Source organism: Peromyscus leucopus, chromosome 20 (genome assembly GCF_004664715.2).
Source record: "Peromyscus leucopus breed LL Stock chromosome 20, UCI_PerLeu_2.1, whole genome shotgun sequence".
NCBI lineage: Eukaryota > Metazoa > Chordata > Mammalia > Rodentia > Cricetidae > Peromyscus > Peromyscus leucopus.
Window position 1 is genome coordinate 959559 of NC_051080.1, and position 23455 is coordinate 983013.

Below are 23455 nucleotides of genomic sequence, written 5' to 3' on the forward strand. Positions count from 1 at the left end.
GACTGGAGTCAGACGATTTAGAAAGGGTAATTGAGGGGAGAGCAAGAGGGAGGTTCAAGTGTCCTGGCAGGCGGAAGGCATTTCCTAGAGGAAGAAGAATTGGGTGGAGGTGCTGCCTTTTCAGGGGAACAATGCATCCCACCCCAGCTTTGAGAAAGCTCTGGCTCTGGAGAGGCCCTGAGGAGGTTGTTGGCTTCAAGAACTAGAGACTGCTTCCCCAGCTCTAGACTATTTCTTTTGTCCCTAGTCTAGCTGTTTCACAGCACACAAACTATCTTCTCAGAGTGAAGTCACCAGATTCGAACCACAGAGTTGCAGCTCTAGGTCCACCAATCACCACATGCCAGTCCCCAGGAAACTCTCACTGCCCCCTTTTCCTGGCTTTGCTTTTTTTCAGTTCCTGCCATGCAGATCTCCTTTCTGAAGCCACCCCCCCCAGGCTGTCCACATTAATTTTTACAGCCCAGTGACTCTTCAGAACTTCCTCCCCTTCCCCAGTCTACCGCCCCCCAATTTTCTCTCTGTCAGTAATTGCTTGGGACTAGATATGGTAGCTCATCAACAGATCTTGGTTGGTCATATATTTTTGTTACCCATGCAACTGCTCTTTCTTTATTATTATACATGTGTTATTTTTGTCATTCACCTGAACTGGAGAAAATAAAATAAATAGCTAAGGGCCCAGGGCTCCTGTTCCTTCTAGGAAGAAGAGAGTATGGTTTTAGAAATGGTTTTCAAAACATCACATCGTCATACATCCATGTTTTAATTATTAATATTAACATGATGAAGCAGCTCTGTACAAGGACTATATAAAGGGAAAACGTGCTAAAGACAGATGCTTGAATAGGGGGGTACACTACACAGATCTGCGGACAGAGGTAGAGGATGCTGACTACCAAGGAACTACAGTAGGTACTAGAGACACAATCAACAGGACAGATACCGACAAAGAAGTTCACAGAAGTCAAGTTTAAAGCAAAGGAAAGAGAATATTGCATAACTTTGCCCCCTTCCTTTTGGAGTCTTCTAGTCTCTTTCCTACCAGGCTTTAGGAATCAAATCGGAGTTGTGGAGCTTGAATCCAACACTCTAGAGCCCACCAGTCACTGGAAGAGCTGCACAAGGGAATACAGATGGGGGGGGGATAGTACTTCATCCCCACAGCCAGCCCACAGAGATTGTGTGGACAGCTGGAGTGAGATGTTTTCTGGGAACTTGTACATAGATGAACATGTGTAGTGGATGGCAAGATGTGTCAGGTGCCCAATGGAGGATCAAGGCATGTGATTGTATCTCCTCTCTATTGAGGCAAATGGAGACCCAGAAGCTGCCTGCTTGCAGGCGTAGAAGGGAGAGGGTTTGGACCCAATGGTTTGTTGGGCTCATCTGTGTGTATATACATTTGCTTGTGTCTCTGAACAACCCTGTAAACAAACTTGAAGCCATGTGCTACTGGGGGAGCCCAACATTCTGTGGCTTGCCTTTGGAGAGTGGGAAGACTCCCCTCACCTCAGTGGGCAGTTTCACACTGCCCAAGCAGCACTTAGCTCTGTCAGTCTCCTGCTTCTCAGCCCCGTGTTTCCACCAGAGTAAGACAGCAGAAGGGAAGAGTAAAAACAGGGTGCAGGAGGAGGGTTGGTGGGTTATCTCGACTGTTCTTTCCAGAGCCGGCTAGCCTCGGAACTTTGGGGCTGGGGCTGGAGGCTGGAAGGATCTATGCATAAAAAGCCTTCCTTTTTGGTCTCCAACTGGACCTGGAGATGCGCCCCTCCTTCTTCAGCTCTGGCCCCTGTACTCGGTGGCTAGCTGGGCGGGAGGCGGAGGCAGCGGATCCTGAGACAAAGGGCGATGTTGGGGGGCGGGTAGGGGATAGAGAGAAAGGAGTTGGGTGGGGAATTGCAGCTCTCCCTCCTGCATTGTCCCCAGCCTGGGAATCGGGTTGAGCTGGGCCTCTGCTGTCCGTAGCCCCTTTAAGGGCAGATTCTCCTCCCGCCTCGTAAATTACGCCGGTCCAGCCTCCGGCCGGCCGGCCGTGACCGTGAACGCCAGCGGGAAGAGAGAATCAGCGGGCCGCTGCTGTAGTTGCCGGAAACACTCCCTGCCAATCAATGCCACTCTCCGCAACCCCTTCCACCACCTCTTTGGGCTTCCTGGAGGGCCAGGTGGGGGTCTCTGGGGGTGGCTACAGAACCCCCCTCCGTGTGAGTTTGGTTCTCAGTTCCCGCTTTGCCGCTTCCAATCCGCACGCAGCCGCAGCCGCATAAGTGAAGGAAAGAGCGGCTAGCACACCTGTGAGCTGTGTTTGCCTGGGACAAGCAGGGGGAACTCAGCAGCCAGCTGAGGTCCTTGAGACTTTTCTAGATCCCTCTGGGAGAGGACCTAAAGCTGATTAATTTACTTCCTTCAAGGTAGTCTGCTAAATGCAGACACTTCAGCCAACCCAGTGCTCAGTCCTGGAGGACTCAGACGTGCAGACCCCGGACCATTCTCTCATACCACATTTCCTCCTTGGTCGGTCCTCAGCTTCCTCTAACTCTGCCACAGTTCTCTACCCCCGCCCCCAACTCTGTCCACTGATCCTCTCTGTTCTAGCTCCCACCTCTCAACTCACAACTCCATCAATTATGAGTTTGGGCACCTTGATTCCACTACCACCAACCTTGTCTGGTCCTCCAAGTATACAGACTTAAGACCAGAAAGGGAGGTGGAGGAAGGGTGTGTGTGTGTGTGTGTGTGTGTGTGTGTGTGTGTGTGTGTGTGTGTGTGTCTGTGTGTCTGTGTGTATCTGTGTCTGTGTGTCTGTATGTCTGAGCTGCTACTTTCCCACTACCTCAGCGGGAGGCCCGGCACTCCAGTCCGGCCTCAAATACACCACCCCTCCACAGTGTCCCAGCTTGCCCTTTCCCCTCTGGGCTCCTGCCTTCTCAGGCTAGGTTTATTCCCTTCTCTCGGGACCGCAGGGCCTGCTGGGGTGGGTGTGTGTGGGAGGGAACCACGAACAAAACAGACAAGAGACGTCCAGGGAGAGCCTGCCAGAGGCCTGGCGTTGTAAGCGGGACTGTGTCCCAGGCTGCGCCCCCTCTTGCTTCACCAAGGCAAGCTCAGTCTGGGGCTAGCACGCGTGTCCTGTCTCCTAGAAGAAGGAGAGAGCTTGCTCTCTCAGCAGAAGTCTTTTCTTTTTCATTCTCCGATTCTGGAACCAAATCTTGACCTGCTGGTCACTAAGATTCAAGCGGTCCGAGAGTTCCCTCCGACGCTGGCGTGTGATGAACTCGTTGACCAGAAACTCGCCCTCCAGCTCCGCCAACTGCAACTTCGAATACGGCTTACGCTTCTTTCGCGAGCGGCTGTGGATCGGGTACCAGGGCGCGCCTGGGTGAAGATGAACCGCAGGGTTGGCCAGAGGATCAGGGGGTGACTAGCTCAGTGCCCTGGGCCCTTTCCCAGACCCTTTCACCCTGTTCCCACACCCGGACCAGACCATTCCTTTCCCTTCTCATCTCTAGGCATCCTGAGCCTTTACCCAGACCATCTTCAGCAATCCATCACCTCATCAGTCCCTCCGCCGCTTTCACTCTGTGCCTCAACTCTACCTCCCACAGTAGTATCCACAGATTTTCTATCTCCTCACTTCTTCCAACATCTCTTGTCCATTTTCCTCTTCCATTATTATTGTTATTATTACTATTTAAATTTCCTGGCCTGGTCTCCTTACATCATCAGGGACTACCAGATCCCCATCAGTTAGAAAAGACGTGGGCGAGCGGTAAAGAATAAATTGTGTTGGTTGTGTTTCTTAAAATAAGAAATCGGAGTAGTGGAGGCCTATGGGAAAGCAGGAGGAAAGGCGCTCTGGAAAATAGGAATGGACTCGCCTCCACTTCTTTACCCCCAGGCTTGGGGAAGTCCCAGTCAGGATCCCCGTTCTCTGGAGCTCCCTGCCCCCTACAGCCATTGGGAGCGAAAAAGGAAATCTCTCCAGTTCTTTTATGGGGATATTTACATGTTTATAGGGTTCCCCCCCCTCCCGACTTTTTTTTAAAAGAAGCGCTAGCTCACCATACATTCTGTCACCCCAGGCAGCCCCAGCTCAGGTCTCCCCTGCCAACACTGGCAATATGTCCTGTCAGAGTAAGCCGCACAAGTGGGCTGGGGTCCTTACCGCTGGCTGAGAGCCCGCCGCCTGGGTTCAACGGCGATACCAGAGGGCCAGGGTCGCCCGCGCTGGCGCCCTTGTTGCCCTCGTTGAGAAGGGACGAACTGGAGTCGGATTCCAGTGACTGGCACGAGGGTGGGTCGTGAGGGGGTCCCGTGCCGCCGTCACCACCACCGCCGCCCGCAGTGTAGTCGTACTTGAAGCCGAGAGCAGGCGGCCCCGACGGCTCCAGCTGCAGCAGCGCTGCTCCGGGCCCTGCTCCGGGTTCGCGCCCGCGCTCCTCCCGCTTTAGGCCCCCGCCGCCGCTCTCAGCGCACGGCTCGCGGTAGTACCCCTTGCTATCTTCCACGCGAGCCAGCTCGCACGTGCGGCCGAAAGGCGGGTTGAGCGACACCGGGCTGCCGAGATAGGGCTGCGGGTAGCCATTGCACGGCTCGGCGGACGGCCAGGGCAGCGAGCACACGTTGTCGCGACGTGGGTAGGACAGCGAAGGCAGCCCGGGGAGTTGCGCCCCTGACGCGCGGAAGTTGGGGAAGTAAAAGGTGTCTCCTGTGTGGATGTTCACCAGCGGTCCCACAAACCCAGGATTCAGGAGATTATGCTCGCCCATTTCCGCGGGGCCCGACCGGCAGCTTCTACTTTATTGCTATCTGACATTAAACATAGTTAAACCTGCACAAGCCACCCATTGGCCGCCTTACTCACGTGGGCGCTACCGCCAGGGGGAGGGGTGGGGACAACCGAACCCCCCACCCACATTCCCCGCACTAACTCCAACTTCCCCCTTCCCCAATCCTAGGGGTGGGGTGGGGGGAGGAGAGACAGACAGGAGCAGATTTATTCGTTGGATTCTGGTTTTTTAAAAATCATATAAAACCTTAACGCAGACTGGGAAGCGATCGCCCGACGCGGGGCGAAACCAAAAAAAGCGACACCCAAAATATCCGCACATACACACCTCTGCACCCTGCAACACACCGCCCCCCCCAGATGTATTATCTTATCACCAACAGCTGGCCGAGTACAGCCCGTCCCTCTTTAATTAGCTCCTTTATTAACTAAAACCGTTGGAATTTACAATATCTCCCCCAATAAATTACTATTAGATATTGTGTCATATAAAGTTTACTGGCTGTTTAAGGAGACGGATGAGCCCTTTGGCTCGGGGTTTATTTACAGTAGAGGCGAAGTGGGGGTGAGAACAGGTTTCCCTACAGCTATCTCTCAGTCCTGCCACGCTGCTGCGTTCTCTCCGTCGCCTTTTTCTTCTTAGGGTATGAAGAGCTGTTTAGGGGGAAATGATAATGCTATCTCTTCTCCAACCCCAACCCCAGCCTGGAGCCACCTTAGCCTCCCCTCACCGGAAGAGGAAGAAAGCGGAGGCAGAGAGAAGAACAAATGAAGGTGCTGAGCCGGTGTGGACCCGTTTGCCTGCTCTTGAAAATCTGGGGGGCGGCTTGAACTACTTTTCCGGTGTGACTTCTAGGGACTGAGGAGCTTCTAGGAGTCTCCTGGTCTTTGTGACAGAGGCTGTCAGCGCTCAGCAGAAACCCGCTGGCCTGAAAGATTGCATATTCCTACAGCCAAAGAGGTCACCCCACAACCTGCAGGCTGGCTGCTGGGGCCATTGTGGAGCAGCGCAGAGGCCAGGGGTGGCTTGCGTTCTGAGGTGGGACAAGAGTGAGGGGAAATCTTGGAGAGGCGTCCTGTTGGGGGTTCAGAATTCCATTTATGGTGCAAAGAAGGTCCAGAGAAGGCTGAGAAGCTAGCGCTCGCTGTTGACGACAATGAACATCTGCAAATCCACACTGAGATTTCAGCTGGGGCACCGAGCAGCTCAGCAAGAGAAAAAACAGTTCAAATCAGATGCATTTTATTAGTGTCATAGCAGAGAAACTCCCATTTCTGAGTATTTTGAGCTTCAGTTGTTCAAGGTTGAATAAATAGTTTGGCAACGTATACACGTTAAATAGATCATGGCGATTTTTTTCAGAGAATTAGAGAGAGAGAGAGAGAGAGAGAGAGAGAGAGAGAGAGAGAGAGAGAGAGAGAGAGAGAGAGAGAATAAAGGAATGCAGGTAAAAGTGAATTATCTGGGAATTAGCCAAAGCTACAAAACGCAGACCGAATCGCAGAAGATTCTCATCGCCCTCTTTTCTCTCTCCCGCCCCTCTCTCCTGTGATGGACGCGGCAGAAAGAAACGCAGATTCTTTGAATTCCACTGTTCCCGGAGCGATTTCATATCCCAAACCATAGCTGCTCACTCCGACAGAAATGTGTCCCCGCGGGCGCCGCCCTGCCCCGCGCAGCTAGCAGCCCGCAGCTTGGCGCCCGCCCCTCGCCCCGCTTGGCCGGTTTTCCTTCCCCCGCCCGAGCCTTCCTGGCAGCCTGCTTGGCCCCACCCGTCCCCAGGAGCCCGCCCAGCGCCTGGCCCACAAGCTGGAAGCACCGAGGTCCAGCCGGTGGGATGCCAGCCTCTGCAGTCAACCTTCACTCAGAGTCAGAAGGAGATCTGGCCTGCAGTGGTCTTTTTGTGCGTAATTGATTAAGGGGCTGTAAGGCTGCAGAGAGGAGTATCTATACCTCAGCCACAGATCTCACGTCACAGCATCCCCAAATTTCATTTATTTCTCCGTTTTCAAGACTCCTTGCATGCACATGAACATCTAGTTTAAAAAATTATCTAAAGGTCATTTTGATCATAAAGATAAAGAGGATGTGATCTCAATATTACAGATTTCAATCAGAACACTACGCTTGGCAGCCAGGTCTCCGCCCAGGCTCTCCAGGCCTCGGCGCTCTGCCGCTATTGTTGGTGTGAGGGATGCTGGCTTTGCCGTTAGCCACCAGCCTTTGTTGGGTGGAGTCTTCTCTCCATTCTGGTTTCCCTTCGGACAATGCTAGCCGCCTAATCTCCGTGAAAAGGGACCTCAAGAAGAAGGTCTTAGCTTCTCCACATTTTTCTACAGCTCAAAAATCTCAGGCCAGGAGCTTTTCTCGCTGCTCTACTGGGTCACCACTGCTGAGCACTCGAGCTGCGGCCACAGGGCGGCAGAGGCAACGCCAGGGGAAATGAGAACGGGAGGAGAGGGGTTCCTTCTTCAGAGACGCATTTCTCCCAGCATGATTTGACCCTGACAGAACCATTTTCTCCAGGTTTCAGACTTGGCACAGGCTTCCTTCCGAGGAACACATGCTAATTTCTGTCAAGGAAAGCTGACTACGGTCCTCAGCAAAATCCCTGTTACCAGAGTCCTGCTCTTCAAGACTTTGTAAATTTAAGGGTTTTCAGGCGACCCTGAGGACCCTGGCGACCTAAGCGTCCAGTTTCCCTGAGCATCACGATAGCTCTGTATGCCTCTAGGTAACCTGGCAGCACGCGCAGCTTAGCCGACCAGTTTCTGAACCGGGCTCGGACAAAAACACCACTCCCAATCTGGATCCCCAGGCCCGGCGGGAGGCTAGGGTGCGCTTCAACTCTAAATCCAGCTCATCAAAAGCAGTTCCCCAAGAGCCGGCTGAGGCTAAGTGAGGGACCAGGAAGGTTATGGCAGTCCACGGCTTTCGGTAGCTGTGTTTAGTCTGGTTTAATCCGCTGTCACACCGCCGCCCACACGCAAAATCATCACCATCGGTCAACAGAGGAACAATTGATGCTTCGGAACTCTCCCTTACATTCATCAAATCTCGGGGCTCGAAGGGGTGGCATGTCTGGCTTCCGTCACAGCTGGCCAGACTCAGGCATGCCCTGTTCATTAACTCAGGGGTTAATTAAAGCTGAAGGCAAGGATATAGTCCGAGGCTTCCCCTGAAGACCCAAGAAAGGCAGCTAGCCTCCTTCAGGATCATTTACCAGCAGGATGTCCCTCTACCTCCCCATACCTCTCTATGCCTCCATCCCTCCCGCATCTTCGGCCTCTACAGCTGTGGGGTAGACAGAAGTTAATTATAAAATCTCCACAGGCTCTAGTGGTCCAGGCAAAGCGGCTGTGATGAGGCTGCATTTGGGCTCTTCTGCTAATCCTAAACTGAGAATTTGGTTCTCTTTTGCGTTCTCTTCGGTGAGCTGAGGCCGTGGAGACCCGGTTCAAGGTCACTGCCTAGTCTGCAGAAAGGGGCTCTCTGCATATGCAAATGAGGCAGGGCCCGGCTCCGGTAGGGACGTAAGCAGGAGCTCTACGAAGGAAAAGAAAAATGATGGGGGGGGGGGCTCTCTTCACTCGCTGCCCCCTATCTGATCCCTTTGGGACTATTCAGGCTTGGGATGGACCTTTTTCACATTCAGATAAGGCTACGGGATAGGGTAGAGGGAGGGCTCTCCCTCTCTCCTAATTGGACTCTTCACTGGTTCCTCTAGGGGATGGAGTCCATCTGGCCTCCACCATTCCTGCAAGTGCCCTAAACCAAAGCATCAAATTGGGAGATCGCCTGCTCCGTGGCTGCTTTCTAGGGATCTACAGCCTGGAAGTGGAGGCTTGGACTAACCCTGGAAGCTCAGGCAGTCTTTCAGGCTCAGGCTCCTCTGGGTCCCCTTCCATCAAAATACCCCAGCTCAGTTTTCACTTTCCACTCAGAAAACTGAGAGGTGGTGAGACCCCTAGGAGTGAACATTTGGAAGACTCCCCATCATGTGCACCTCTATGAGAGACATCTCCTCTTATATTCTCCGAGGTTTTCCTGTAGTGCTAACAATTAACTAGACTGTCAGCTCTGACATTTTCCCCCTCCACCAGCAGAGGATCTCCTAGCCTAGTGAATTACTGAGTGTCAGGAAAGGTGTGGGGACCAAGTTAAAAAAAAAAAAAAAACCAAACCAAAAACCAAAACACGCCTATAAATGCCACACCCACCGCTACTGTAACCAGGGGAGAGCCCCAGGCCTGGTTTCATGCACCTCGAAGCTGGGCTGGGGAAGGGGCAGAACTGCTCTCAGTACCCTCCTTCCTCAGCCTAGCCCTTTGTCCGTGATAGTGCCCACTGGCTAGGCCCAGGCCTGGAGAGGACAGAGATATGCTTAGGTTCTGCCAAACACAGCTACTCGGCTGTTTCCAAAAAACCCATGGTCCCAGTGCGGAGAGAGGGGTATGTTTCAGGTTGGAGTAGCCCAGGAGGTTGTTGGGGGTGAGAGAATGTTCTGTTACCACACCCCCCCACATATACTGGTTGGGCTGGAAGCGCAGGGGTCCACTTACCTTTGGAGACTGAGGAGGCTCAGAAGGGCGAGGGGTAGGGGTTACCATCCTCTAGAAACCTTCTGAAACACCTCCCCCCCCACACACACTGCTGCCCACGGGCTCGGCCAAGGTATCTGAGAGGCGGGGCGCCAGAGGCGGAGGGAGCAGTCAGCGGCAGGCAGGCGTTCAGGAGCGGAGTTACCAGAGCCTCTCTGGAGAGGCCGCCTTTTATGGGCGTTATTAGCGCCCCTGTCTAGACTGGAGACGACACCTCCTCCGTGTGTAAACAGAGGCGGAGGGCTCCGGCGGGAAGAAGGGTGGCGCGTCTAGGGGGCAAGCGGCCCTCCCTTTTTCTGGCCACCGGAAGATCAAGGCCTTTTCCACCCTCCCCCCTATCCCGGTGATTCTGTGATGTCAAGGTCAGAAGGACCTAGTCACGGTCAAGGCTAAAAGAGGAAGAGTCTGGTTGGTTGTGAAAAAGCTCTGGCCCCCTCCTCCTCCCCCTCCTCCCAGAAGCCCCTCGGTCCCCAGGGCCCCTCAACTCCCCACCACCATACATCTGATAGATACACATCTGCTCTTGGAGATCTCTTGAAGGTGTGAGCTCTGATACCGTGCCAGGACTCAGGAGGATTCTGGGTGGGAAATTTTTCATTTGAAAATGATGGGTGCTCAGAGGGGGCTGCTGCAGGGACCCCAGCTCCAATAAGAGGACCTTTTACAGAGATGAAAGTGCTATGCATCTACATGGGTCCCGATTGCTGACTTAGACGCCTGTGGATCAAACTCCGGAGAAGATGGTCTTCAGAGCAGTCATGGAGGGATCTGCCGAGAGAGTTGCTGGCCTTGTTTTCTCAGGTGGGTTCCTCACTCTGAGACTTTTGCCGGGAAGGCCCATCTTCTAGAACTAGATGGGATTATTGTGGGCAGAGAAGAGCTTTCTCCCCTCACTCATCCCAAGTTCAACCTGGCATCATAGCAAAGTGACCCTGAAAGGAGAGTACCTGCAGCCTTTGGCCTTGGGACTTGGAGAAGCTGGGGGTACCGTGGAATTATGAAAACTGGAGCCTGTGTTGCCAAGGAGGAAACTTCTGTGTTCTTAGCCCTTTGCTACCGCGCTGAGGTGCCCTTACATTCGCTTACAAAAACCTTACTCCAACCAAATCTTAGGAGACTGTTCTTGAAGAGAAAGATTTTCTTTGATGGGTGTAAATAAAGACAAAAGGACTCTACAGCTTGAGTTGAGTGTGCTAACAACACTCACATACATGCAAGCAGGAGGACCATCTCCACTGCTCAAAGGCACTGGTGTACACAAGGTTCTCCAATGATGGTATTATCTATTGAAAGAAGGAAAGAGCCAGTTCAACTAGGGAAAGAATACATTTCCCATCGTTACCTCCCTAGAACACAAGATCACACAGCTTTATACAACATTTATTTACTCTGATTAGAGGTGCATCTCCAGAATTAATCCAGGTATGATAATCCTCAAAAACCAAGCTGATATATTTGGTTGAGTGTTTGAAAATACAAAGAACCCTGGACACACTGGGGCACACTGGGCACAGAGTATGCCCGCAAATTTTGCTTGCCTTTCCAGTGTCCAGTGTGTCCTCAGGAGCCCATAGAAGGCTTCTTCTCTTTTTAACTGCTTCTGGGACCTTAGAGTGGTTTTTTCCTCATAGGAAGGTTTTTTATCTTCCTATGTGAAAAGGTCATCTGGTTATGTTGCCTAGGTGGACCCTGAACTCCTGGGCTCAATCAACCCTCCTACCTCAACTCCAAGGCAGAGTTGGACTTCAGGTGTGCTACCTTACCAGCTAAGATTTGACCCTTTGATTAAGTGTAGGTTTTGTGCAGAAGTGGAGGTCTATCTTAGAGAACTCTAAACTTATCTTTATGCACGAAGTCCTCAGCTTTCATTATGTCTACAAAGTGTTATAGGAATATCAGGATAACCAAGAGATCTGAGGACTCATACCAGAAGAGTCCCAAGTTTCTTCTCCATTTGCTTCCTTTCTCTGTCTAAACAACTCTTTTTGTCTTAGGAGAGGTCTAGGGGCTTTTGAAGAGAGAGTCAGGTTGTTGGTGGGGAGAGAAAGGGAAATAAAATTAACAGTGACTCTTGTTCCTGGGACATTCACCTATTCCCTTTCAAATCTCCACTGCCGAGTGTGTGGTTCTCTATGGTCAGTCCAGAGTTGAGTATAGAATAGGACTAGCAGTCACTTCAGTAGCATAGACTCCAGGAGGGTGAATTCTTCAGGTCCTTTGTCTCTCAGACTTCGTGTGTGTGTGTGTGTGTGTGTGTGTGTGTGTGTGTGTGTGCTGTTACCTCCAAAAAAACATTTATTTACATTGAAATTTAAAAGCTTCAGCTCCATCAGGCAAAGGGAGCCGGGAGGACTCTGATTTCCAACCTGATGCCTCCAGTCTTTCTGTGTCTCAGAAGAGGAAAAAAAATTATATATAAATAAAAATTGCTGCAGTAAAGATTTAATCTGAGATAACATTGTTTTAGGCTATATTGCTTTTTAAAAGTCTCTTAACCTGACAACTTAACGATCTCATTAACTCCACCAGATAGGGAGATAGGCACAGACGCGACAAGGAAAACAAATTAGTGGCAGCATCCACACAGGCCCCAGACCTCCTGGAAGACAGGGACTCTTAGGATTTCTAGAGAATAAAAATGGAGCTGGCCTGACAAACTGGAGCTCAAGAGTCCTGGGCATTCAGCCTTCTCGGTTTAGGTCGATGGGACAAAGAAAAGAGCACGTCCTGGGAAAGCCGAGCTCCAAGCTGCTCTGCCAAACTGTGCCAAGACCACCCCAACCCCAATCCCAGGCCTGAGCTGGCTGTGAACCCCTGGGGTAGGAGGACAAGGACGACAGGAGCCTAAGATGAGCTCCCTGCCTCCTCTACTCTTGCTATCAGTGCGCCAGTCATCTCTCTACCTTCCTAACAGACTCCCTCCCCCATTATTAGCGAGCAAATCCAGGGCCTTGAACATGCTAGTTAGCTCTACCACCAAGCTAACTACAAATTATTCACTGACGAACTTTTCTCACTTACCTGCTTTCAGACCTTTTCAGTGGCAGACCCTCATCTTTCCTTTTCCCAATACAAATTCATCTAAGTTGGGTATTAAGATGTGACGTTCTCTTATCTAAATAGAATAGAAAATCCAAATGGCTATGAAATTTTCCTGGAGAGAACTATAGGTTGAGGATCTACTGTTGTAGGTGATGTCTATATTCTTCCCCAGCTCTGTCTGACTGGGTCAGGCCATTATAGTCCGCCCTGAAGAGCCAGGAGAGAAAGACTTCAGAAGGAACCCGAGCAATAAAATCAAGGCCAAAAACAAAAGGATATTTTATTTTAAAAACAAGTTTGTGGGTTTTTTCTTCTTTGCATTCAATACATTGTCATTCAGACATCACAATACTATATACAGATACACAACATTAAAAAAAAAAGAGCCTATTTCGAATGGGCATTTCAAAAGAACACTGTTTTGTAATGAGCTAGTGGGAAGGGAGGAGGTGAAGGGGCCCCCACAGCACCAAGTTGGCTTTTAAGGAGCGAGAAATTAGGCAGCATCTACATTTAGCTGGTTTATCCAGAGCCAGTGATTTCAGCCTCCTTGATCAGCTCCTCAAGCTACCCTTAGGAAATCAGTAAAAATGAAAGTGTGTGGTCTCTCCAATATCTGCTATTGCTTATGTGGAGACAACACTGCAGATCTTCTGAGGGACCCACCCTCCATCTCCTTTAAAGTTTATAAAAGTTCTGATTCTAAGCCTGGCCTAATTCCCAACCTTACCATGAGAGAGAAAGAGAGACAGCAGCCGCACTTAGTATTGTGGCTGGAGGTTTTTGTCCTCCTTGGATTTCCACAGGACTGAGAATGCAAAGCAGAGGAGGCAGTGGGGGTCAAAGGCACCTCCTGGGAAATCATTTCTGGGTCAGGATGTGGCTGGGGGCTGCACCAAGTCCAGCTTTTGTTGAGACCGACAGAAACAAAAAAGAAAATCTACAAGCTTCAAGCACTGTCTCAATTCCAATCACGCTGCCAGGCCCTAAGGATTATCATCAATATTAACACGACTTTTAGAAGATGCACAGAAACATCGTAACTGAGAAACCTTGCCTATAGAGTGCGGGAGCGATAGTAAAATGGGGGAAGAGGAAAGAATGCAAGAGCTCCCCAGATCCTGTGCCCATGCGCGCCCCGGAGGGTCTCCCACAAGCCAAGGCACAGGAAGAGGCAAGAACTGAGTCTTTTGGAATCCCGCAGCACTGCTTTGGTAGGAATGACTGGGCTTTCCTGGCCACTCAGCTTTCTAGTGGGACAAACCATGAAGACCAGGGGTGTAGAGGCAGACAGTCTTCCTTCCGCTCATCCAAACCCACCTCCCCAGCTGTGGATGCTGAGGGGGTGCTGTCTGGAGGGGGTTGAAAGTAGGGATGGGGTGGGGAGTAGGGTAAGGCAGAGCGCGGGCGTGCTGTTCCTCTTTCTCGGTAAGATTAAATAGTGGTCTGCACCGGTGCAGCGTCCTTCGGGTGGATTCCGTACAAAGCGACGACATAAGACATAAATAGACGGGGCGGGCGGGTGGACGGTCAGGTGGAGTGGAGATGAGGCGCTTTCGATTTGCTGACCACCTTCTTCTCTTTCACCCGCCGGTTCTGGAACCAGATGGTGACCTGGCGCTCCGAGAGGTTCGTGGTGGCTGAGATGCGCCGGCGCTTCTCTTTGGTGATGAACTTGCTGGCTGCATACTCCTTTTCTAACTCCTTCAGCTGCACCTTGGTGTAGGGCACGCGTTTCTTGCGCCCGCGCCGGTAGCTGCTCACTTCTGGCTGTAGGGGAACCACGTCTAGGGGAGGGAGAGAGAAGGTGGGTAGGAACAAGTGAGGTGGGCGGCCAGGAGGGTCTCAACTGGGCCGCCAGATTGTACTTCTGGGTGAGGCCCCCTAATCCTAAGTACCTCCGTTGTTAGTAAGGCCACGAAGAAGGTGATGCCACTGGGTACCAGCCTCCTTTTTTGTACAAACTTTAAGGGAAGGGGCTCAAAAACCTCAATAATCAAGATCATATTTTAAGGCACTTAAAAAAAAGGAAAATCAAAACAAATGCAAAAATGCCATGATAAAATGTCATTAAAATAAACAGAGGATCTGTATTATTGATTTTTTTCCTATTGCCTCAGACTCCACTAGGGCTCTGCACAACACCCTTTGTTGGAAACCCTGGACCCTTAGATCGGTAGCTCCAAGTCCTACTCCTGGTCATGCTTGCTGGAGTGCTGGTGTTCAGAAAATTCCTTCATCCAGTTAGCACAACAGGGTCCCTCCACCCTATATTCTCCTCTTTGTCAGGGGAAGGACTTAGATTGTTGTATGTTTGAGGAGAGCATGGCAGGAAGGGTGTCAGCTACAGGGTCACAGACTATCCAGTGGGTCCTCGGGCCGGAGGGAGCTCAGGCCCATGAACTAGTCTAGCCTTGCACTATGGATCTAATTCACCAGCATAGAAAAGAAACTATCAGATGAAGCCAGACTGCTTGGGGATCAGTCACTTAGAACAGGAGCCCAGTGTTGTGAACCATCTACCACCACCTAAGGAGGGTGGTTCTGCCTCAGCATAGGGAATCAGATTTCCCATAAGAGGAGGTCAATACCCAGGTTTCACCAAAAAGAACCAATACGGTTTCAACCTTCCTCTTTCTGTTCTTCCAAGGCTGAAAGAAACCTACATCCCTGGTACCCGAGGAGGCTCTCCCCTTGCAGATGCAGACACTATTTGTTTATTTTTTTCAGGAGCATTCCACAGGAGTTCAAAATAGCATGCCACTCTCCACCCGCACTCTTAGCAGTGAAGGGCCATCGTGGTAGGATGGAGGAGATCCCGTGAACAGCTCAGCCCCCATTGTCTTTCTTGTCATTGTTGGACTTCAGGTGGACACTAATGGCTGAGTATCCTCTTCTTTCCTATGGCCCTTCTGAATTGTTAGACATGGCTCCAGCCTGAAGGCAGAGAGTGTCTGCTCAAGTGTTCCCACCCTACAAGCATCTTCCCTACACTGCCATCCCCAGTGAGTCTGGCTCTCTCTCGGAGACCCATGGCCCACTATACAGGGAGGGAAAGTGGGGGGTTACAATTGAATGCAGAGAGAAATAAAGAGCCCAGGAAGAAAATAGGAAAGGGTTTCCAGTGGTCTGCTCAGGCTGTTTTCATGGTGACAATTTCTCACAAAATCTATTCAACTTATCAAATGTTTCTCTGCCACTGTGTAAGCCAAGATTTTTTTAATCTGAAAAAAAAAGCACCTTCAGTTTAGCAGATATGATCTGTCAAGTTAAAAGGGATATATATGTGTGCGTATATATGACAAAATTGTAAAGGACTCATCTTCAGTTTGTTTTGCTCTTATAGATGGAACCAAGGTTTGAGAAACTGATGATTCTGGGGCAAGAATTAAAATGAAGAGGATGAGTAGTGATATCATGAGGGTTCCCCCCCCCCCAGAACATTTCCTCAGTTGTATTTTATTAAACATGTTTTACAAGATCAGAAATCAGAGGCTCAGAGTGGGGAAAATGACTTAGGTGACTGAACTAGGGTCTAGGTTCTTCTGACTCTCACATAAAGCCACAGTAAGAGTCAAAACAGAAATGAGGGCCTGGCATATCTCTGCTGTTGAAGGGCAAAGTGAAATAAAGGTGAGTTTCAGTTCGTGAAAGAGCCAGTTAATCATTCCTCATTTTTTAAACCTCACTTTCTGTAGCTCTCTAAACATCAAGTCTAAATTTCTAATGAAGTTTAATTGACACAACCCTTAAAAAATTTGATTAAAAGGTAGATAACAGCTCTAAACTTTATTATTATTATTATTATTATTAATCTCTATTGGATGTCAAGGATTGACTTCACCAACTTTCTCATGGGTCAAACAGCAGGTTGTTTTTGCTTCCTGGGGAAATAGCTCCTGCCTTTCCTTCTGGAAGGAGCACCTTCCATTGCCTGCTGTTTTGGCTAGAAAGGAAGTGGGCTCTACATATGTGAGAGCATCTGGTAGCTTAGACTCTGAGCTGTGTCTACATTGTGTAGAATAGGGACTCAGCTCTTAGTCCCCAATGTCTCCTGCCCTAGTGTCCCTCCAGGTCACCTGCACCAACCAATTTGTACCTCAGAATCTAATCAGCATCTATGAGGAGCAAATAAGAATGAAAACAGTATGTGCCACTGCTTTGGTTTGGGCCTGAGAGGCTCCTGTGTAGGGAGCCCCTAAAGCCTGCCCACCTCATCAGTAGGCTCTAGGATTTGAGAACTATCTTGTTCAGCTAGTGGTTCTTTTCAAGCCAAATTCAAAGACTTTGTTGATACAGTCTTTTAGTATGGGCTCCCAAAACCCACTGTTTTCTTATTTTGTTTTCTTTTTGTTCTACATATCTATCATCTATTTCTTCCTTCCTGCCTTCCTTCCTTCATTCCTTTCTTTCTTTCTTTCTCTCTATCTATCTATCTATCTATCTATCTATCTATCTCAGAACTGTCTCCCTTTTTTTTCCCCTCCTAATTCTCTTCTGGGATTTCTGCCATTCTTGTGAAAAAAGAAAAGTGTATCCACTTACCACAGTGTGTGTGTGTGTGTGTGTGTGTGTGTGTGTGTGTACACCCATATAATTGAGAGAAAGAAGCCACAACTCCTCACAGCTCTAATTATCTAGATCTTTCTGAACAATTGCCTCCATCTCCCACACCAGCCCAGACTACCATAGGTAAGGTTTCTCAGAGCCAGAGGCAGTGAAGAGAGACAGTGGTGTTTATGGCTAGATGTTGCCGAATGAACCACAATTGCATAGACAGAGTTATCTGAAAATCTCACTACTTCTAAAAGACCTGTGTGGGTAGAAAGATGGAGGGTGTCTGAAGATAATTTCTTTTTCATCTGCCTCTCTCCTGGACCTCTCCAGGCACTGAGATACACCAGCCGGAATCTATTTCTACATGGAAGTATGAGCTCAGAGCAGCAGAGGCACATTGGGTTTTATATCCACTTCTCTGTTCTAATTTGCAAGTGTATTAAATCTCAATTGGGCTGTGTGTTTTTATTTCAAAGATATCTTTCTTTAGGAGGCTGTGATAGAAAAGTGTTTATTTTTAGCAGACCCTTTTGTGTGTGTTGTTCTTGTTTCTGGGAATCTTTAAGATGTTTATTTGCTCAAAGATAATTCTGAGCTTCCCTCCAACACTTGACCAGCCACACAACACACATGCCGACAGAGGGAAGCCAGCTCCTTCTGTAACACCTCTTCATTGCGAAGATGTTGCTTTTTGCTCTAGGCCTGGGTTCCTAACTACAGTGAGCAGGGCGGGCACCAGCTTCTCAGCCCACCGACCCTCTTGGCATTACCCATCAATTCCACTACCACAAGGATTCCTACTGGACTCTCATCCTAGAAGCTTTCTGTTTCACGAACTAGAGAAGTGAAGGGCAGCCTACCTTCTACAAATATATTATAGAATGTCTACATATGAACAGCTTATCTTATATAAATGTATCAGCTTGTGTTTCACATTAATTAATAAAATTGTATTGTATAAAAATCTTATAACTAATGCAGAGAAGGTAGTGTATGAGACCATTGTACCACAATCATGCCATCAATTCTGACAGTCAGAAATGGAATGCCTTGTGTTGTTGGTCTAGCTCTGGTATTGACTTGTGTTATATTAAGTGACCTCATACTACGTATTAGAATGTTTTTGCTACATTCTGTAACATCATTTAGTGATTCTTCTCCATCTACCTCTCTACCCAATCCCGGATGCAGAGGAATTTCAGACCCACCCTTAAGAGGTCTTTGGGTTGATCCTTTCCAATGAAAAATCCCCAAGCCTAACATGTGAGACTAGAGGCTCCTTCTGGGTACAGTGGAGAGATATCTTTGGCTTCCCTGGACTCCCAAGGATCTCTGGAGCGTCAGAAGAGAGGACTGTCTCCTGAGCTCTCTAGGGAGGGCAGATGCACATGCTGGCTTCTGTAGACCCCTCCTCCTGCCCCCTAACCTTTATTTCTCAGATCGGAGTGGAACCCAAAGCTCCCATCCCTGGGATGGTCTTTCTCCTTTGGGGAGTGAGGGGGAAATTGTGGAGTCCTTTCCTTTTCAGATACAGCCTAAGTCAGAGGAACAGTACATGAAAGATCTCTTCTTGCATACACAGCCAGACAAGAGCCAGACATTCCTAGCCGGCGGCCTCGACCCCAACACAGCTCTGCCTCTCCTACCTCCCATCTGAGATCCCCTTTCTCTGTCTGGAATGTCGGAAACTAACTCTCATTTGGAGGACTTGACAGTGAATTCACAGGTTTAAACTCTGTGTACCAGAGCAGAAAAGAAAATTTTGCTTCTCAGGAGAGGATGCAACTTTTACACTCACTCCTTCTACAGAGATTTTTAGCTCTTTTGCTCTTAAAGAACATCCCTGGTCAAGTTTAAAAAGAAAAGAAAAACATTGTACATTTCTATAGGCTCTGGCTAATTAGATCCCTATTTTAACGCTATAGTATCTGGCGCCTGACAGATACTGAAAACTCAGCAAGGTAAACGTTCCTATCCTCCTCAAAGCCCCAATTAGACACTGGGTTGAGGGTTTTGTTCTAGGTTCCAAGGCAAGAGAGGCCCAACCCCAACCCATTCCTGGCCAGAAGCAGGTTTAGGGGCCAGGATCCCTGCGTGAAGCTGGAGCGGGCAGGGGAGAGGAGGCGGCAAGCTCCCTACGGGAGCCCAGCCGGCGCTCGGGCGCCTCTGATTGCTTCACTCCCGACCCGGCAGCTCCGGGGAACGTGTCGGAGCAGATTTCTTCCCCAGCGCATTCCTCAGCACAGCTCGCCCGGCCGGCTCCTTCGACAGCCCAGCCGAGCCGGCGCGCCGGGGCCAGACGGCGGGGGTGGCTGGGGCGCGGAGCCGCGGGGCAGGCAGGGCGGGGAGGGGTCCTTGGCGGCGGCGGCGGCGCCGCTCATGGCCCTTCCTTACCTGGGAAGGGAGACTTCCAGAGGTGGGCGGACTGCGACTGCTCCTTGGAGCAGTACACCTGACTGTCCCAGCCATTGGAAAGAGCCCAGTGCTGGTAACCTTCGACAGGGATGAGCGCGTCGTGACGCGGCTCCGGGTGCCCGCTGATCCCGGGCACCACCGACACGTCCAGGTAGCCGGGCATTGCCTGGTAGGAGCTGGCGAAGCTGGGGTAGAAGGCGAACTCCTTGGCCCTGGAGGACAGGTCGTCACCAGGCAGGGCACCCGACGGCTCCGGGTATTTGTCACCCGGGTGGTAGGCGCAAGGCTTCTGCTGCAGGTTCACGTTGTGCGACAGGCGGCAACCGTAGTAGCTGCCCCCGAATGGGTAACCATAACCCAGGGTGGCGCTGGACGAGGTGGGGGGCGCCGGCGGTGGGGCGCATTGGCGCGCCGCCTCCGGGGCTGGGATGTCCGTGTAGACGGCGCCTTGAGGGGCGCCCAGAGGAGCCGGCGGGCGGCCCAACACGGGGTGAGGGAGCAGGTCTCGGCAGTGGCTGGCCGGACAGCTGCCGCCCAGCCCGTCCATGCTCGGGGCTTTGCCGGGGCTCGCTCCGCTGCAGCCGCCCCCCGCGCCGCCCGCGCCGCCGCCTCCCCCGCCGCCGCCGCTGCCGCTCTCCGCCGCGCTGTCCTCATAGACGTACATAAGGCTCTCCGGCCAGCGCGGGTGCAGGAGCAGCGAAGTCGTCATGACATGATCTGCTCCAGCTTTTTAAAAACTCCACTTGCCAGAGGCAGCGAGCTAGGGAGACACCTCGCTCCCTTTTTCCCTCCCCCATCCCTCCTCCCTTCCTTCTCCACCCCTCCCCTCCTCCTCCCGGTGCTTCCCCCTCCCTCACAGCATTCCCACTACGCATGCGGATACACTTCATTAAGAAATCGGCCTGCTCCCGCCCTCCTCCCCTCAGCACGCCCCCTGGTTCCCACGTGACTGAAGCCGCCGCACGTGACCCTAGGCCTGGGTCTACTGGGGTTCCCTCCCCGGGAGGTGGGGCGGGGCGGAAAGAAATGAGGGCTTTGTTGATTGGCTCTCTGGAGAGGAAAAGGAGGAGAGAGTTGGGAGATTTAAAGGGACGGGGCAACGCCCCCTAAGCAAGCCTTGTTAGTGGAGGGGGGCAGAGAGGCTGAATTTGGCCGACGCAAAGGGACCAAGGGAGAAAAGGATGGATGGTTCCTGGGCTCCTCCCCCTAGGCTTAGGTTGTGTGCCGGAGAGACTGATTGGGGTTCTCAAGCCAATGGCTTTGACTACCGAAGTCTCTAAATTGGGGCTTGGAGCTGAGAATGGGGGCAAATCTGGAGTTTTAATAATAATAATAATAATAATTATTATTATTATTATTATTATTATTATTAATATCTAGAAAACAGGAAGGTTCCAGCTGTGGCAGGGTGCACTCCAGCTCGCGGTGGGCAAGAACCTCGCCACACCGTTAGGGCAGCTTTTGACGCTGACAGCAGAGTTTCAATCTCCGACCTTAGCCGCTTTCCCCAAAGCTCCCCCACCCCCGCGTTTGTCTGGAAAAAAGGCTGTCCCTGGTATCGGACATGGTTGAGAGATGTGGTTTCTCCAAATGCAGACTCCATCCCGGAATCCGGGGAGTGAAGTGATGGAGTACCCTCAGCGAGCAGCAGAGGAAGACTAAAGTGAGGGAGATGGAGCGGGCAGTAGGGCAGATTGCTATTTCATCACACAAAAGAGTGAGAGTCCCCAATCCCTAAAGAAACAGTGGCGTCTGGCTGAGCAGTGGGAAAGCCCTGGATAATGCCAAGAGCAGAGTCTCTTTGGGTGAACAAAAGGAAATGTGGAAAGTGGGGAAGAACCTGCTGCCCTTTAGACCTCTGACAGGTGCAGCTCTTGGGCACCCCAAACATACAAGCACAAGGCCCCTCCACCCTCAGCGGCTTGGGCGGGTGGGTGATAAGCGCTAAGGAGCCAGGTAGAACTCAAGTCCAAGCAGCCTTATTCTCATCCCCACAAATTTCTTTCAGTATCACTCGTTCAGTGCAGAGTACTTAGATCTGAAACTGTCTTTTATTTCAAGAAGAAATTATCACCCCGTTACTGATTTTTATACCAGTCTCCCCCCTTGATTTCTACCCCCCACAGGTTAGGGCCTCAGCAGAGTCACCCCTTTGCAGAGGGGCATCCCCATGGAATTGCGCCAAGCTCCCTTTCACACATCCCCCTCCCCGAGGGGAAGAGGTAATAAAGAGCGAGAGAGCAGGAAAAAAAAATAATAAAGGAGAGAGGGGCTGCCGCGTCTTCCCTCTTTCTTGCCTCTGCCACAAGTTTTAAATCCTTGGTGCTGGGGCTGCCAACAGAGAGCTCCTACCGAGGCCAACCCACTAGATCCCTCAATTGGAGGCAAATGTCGGGGTCTGCTCCAAGATCCCCGGAGGAAGAAGGAGGTCTCTAACGGCTGAGAGCTTTGGTGAGTCAGGACAAGAAATGGAATTTTTAATCAGTGTGATTTTCATCCAGAAGTGTCTCCTCAGAGTTTTGATAGCAGGCTGCATGCTGGGCTGGCAGCAAGAAGGAAAATACAAAAGAAAGAGGCTGGAAACCAGGCAGGCCCAGCTTATCAGTGTTGGGGGAAATGAAGGTTCATCGATGAAAGCTGGCAAACTGGCGACCCTGCTGCTGAAGTCCAAGGTCAAGGTAAAAAACGACAACAAACAAGGCCCGGCCAAGTCTAGACTGGGTCTGGTGAACTTGGCCCCCTTACCTAAGGCTGGCTGAGAGGGGTGGGTGCTAGGAGGGCTGTGGGTTGTTTTTGTTTTTGTTTTTGTTTTTTCTTTAAGCAGTAGGTAATAGAGGTTGTTCCTCCTCTGGTGAAGTGCTGCTCCCCCATTGAGAACCGGGGAAGTGGGCCAAGCTGTGGGGCCCGCTAGGAGAAACAAAGGGCCCGGAGAGCCCTTCCCATTCCTGGGGCTCCCTTCCTGGTGAGGCCTAATACCAGGCCGTGCAGATACCAGCCTTTGGGAGGCGAGGTCAGAACCGAGAAAAGGAAGGATCTAGGTGCAGGGAGGCCCCACAATAAATAAAATTAATGGTATGTTCTTTTCCAGGTTTATATAAGGGCATTAACTATCCCTATTGCAATGAGATATAGATTTAATTAACCCGGCAACTTTACAATTCCATTTATTAGGGGCACTATTCTGCCAAAATTTAGCGGAAGAAGACAGAGGGAAACAAAGTCGCGTTCGTGGAGAATACCCGCTGAAGAAGTAGGCCCCCAAAGCCACGCGAGGGAGTGGGAGGCCCGAGGGGGAAGTGCGAATTAAGGACGCTGAGAGCGACTGGGAGCTCTTCACACACCCGTTAGCTTGTTCCCCAAGACCTGCGGTGCCTGTTCTCCGGAGCCCACAGGGATCACCGAAGGAGGCGCGCATACCGCATACAAGAGCCAGGGTGCCGGTGGTGGAAATAAAGCCTTGACAGTTAATTAACTTTAAGCATGGGGTCGCTTTTCCTCAGTCCCCTGGGGAAAAAAAGTGTATCTCGCTGAGACACAAGTAAAGTCAAATTAAACTCTTCAGGAGAATATGTACCACTGGAAACGTAGTAATTACATCTCATTTCAGAGGCAATCGGTGACCTAGAAAGCCGGGCACTTCAACCTCTTGGTTGAAAAGCTCACTCCCCACCATTTCGTTCTACTTCAGGGATAGTGAGGTGGGGAATGGCCCAGGATGAAGTTTAGAGAAAAAAAATAAGGGAAAATGAGACAGGATGGGGCATCTGGGTCCCCGTGAAGCTGCTGATGTGGGAGAAAAGATGGAATCATTTCAGTGTATTGAAGGAAAATGGAAAAGAGGTCTCTGCCTCACTGGAAAACCCAGCTGACTCTGGGATGTTCTTTCACAGCGTGTGAACCATTCTGCCCTCAGCATCCTCCAGTGAACCAAGTTTTCAGCTAAGTTCGCCCATCTTATAAAGGGTATACTTAATGTGCCTTTTCATTGTGTGTGTGTGTGTGTGTGTGTGTGTGTGTGTGTGTGTGTGCATGTGTGTGGTGTATGCATGT

General features: G+C 50.7%; 2 protein-coding genes across 2 annotated transcripts; both read right to left on the reverse strand.

The window, feature by feature from the left end:
• Nucleotides 1-2777: 2777 nt before the first annotated feature.
• On the reverse strand, nucleotides 2778-4790 carry Hoxc12 (homeobox C12). The gene is made up of 2 exons (XM_028874355.2): nucleotides 4166-4790; nucleotides 2778-3375 (listed from the first exon to the last, which is right to left on the reverse strand). Exons 1-2 carry the CDS (start codon nucleotides 4767-4769, stop codon nucleotides 3137-3139), a joined length of 843 nt encoding a protein of 280 aa, XP_028730188.1. The 5' UTR covers nucleotides 4770-4790; the 3' UTR covers nucleotides 2778-3136.
• Nucleotides 4791-12688: 7898 nt separating this feature from the next.
• Nucleotides 12689-20196, reverse strand: Hoxc13 (homeobox C13). The gene is made up of 2 exons (XM_028874356.2): nucleotides 19385-20196; nucleotides 12689-14220 (listed from the first exon to the last, which is right to left on the reverse strand). Exons 1-2 carry the CDS (start codon nucleotides 20112-20114, stop codon nucleotides 13964-13966), a joined length of 987 nt encoding a protein of 328 aa, XP_028730189.1. The 5' UTR covers nucleotides 20115-20196; the 3' UTR covers nucleotides 12689-13963.
• Between the last annotated feature and the right edge of the window lie 3259 nt (nucleotides 20197-23455).

Bases quoted from the DNA above. Each gene is read 5' to 3' on its own strand.
- Hoxc13 (XM_028874356.2), bottom strand. From the start codon at position 20,114: ATGACGACTTCGCTGCTCCTGCACCCGCGCTGGCCGGAGAGCCTTATG. The intron at 14,221-19,384 runs GTAAGGAAGGGC...TCCCTCCCCTAG, and splicing joins CTGGAAGTCTCCCTTCCCAG to ACGTGGTTCCCCTACAGCCA.
- Hoxc12 (XM_028874355.2), bottom strand. From the start codon at position 4,769: ATGGGCGAGCATAATCTCCTGAATCCTGGGTTTGTGGGACCGCTGGTG. The intron at 3,376-4,165 runs GTAAGGACCCCA...ATCTTCACCCAG, and splicing joins CGGCGGGCTCTCAGCCAGCG to GCGCGCCCTGGTACCCGATC.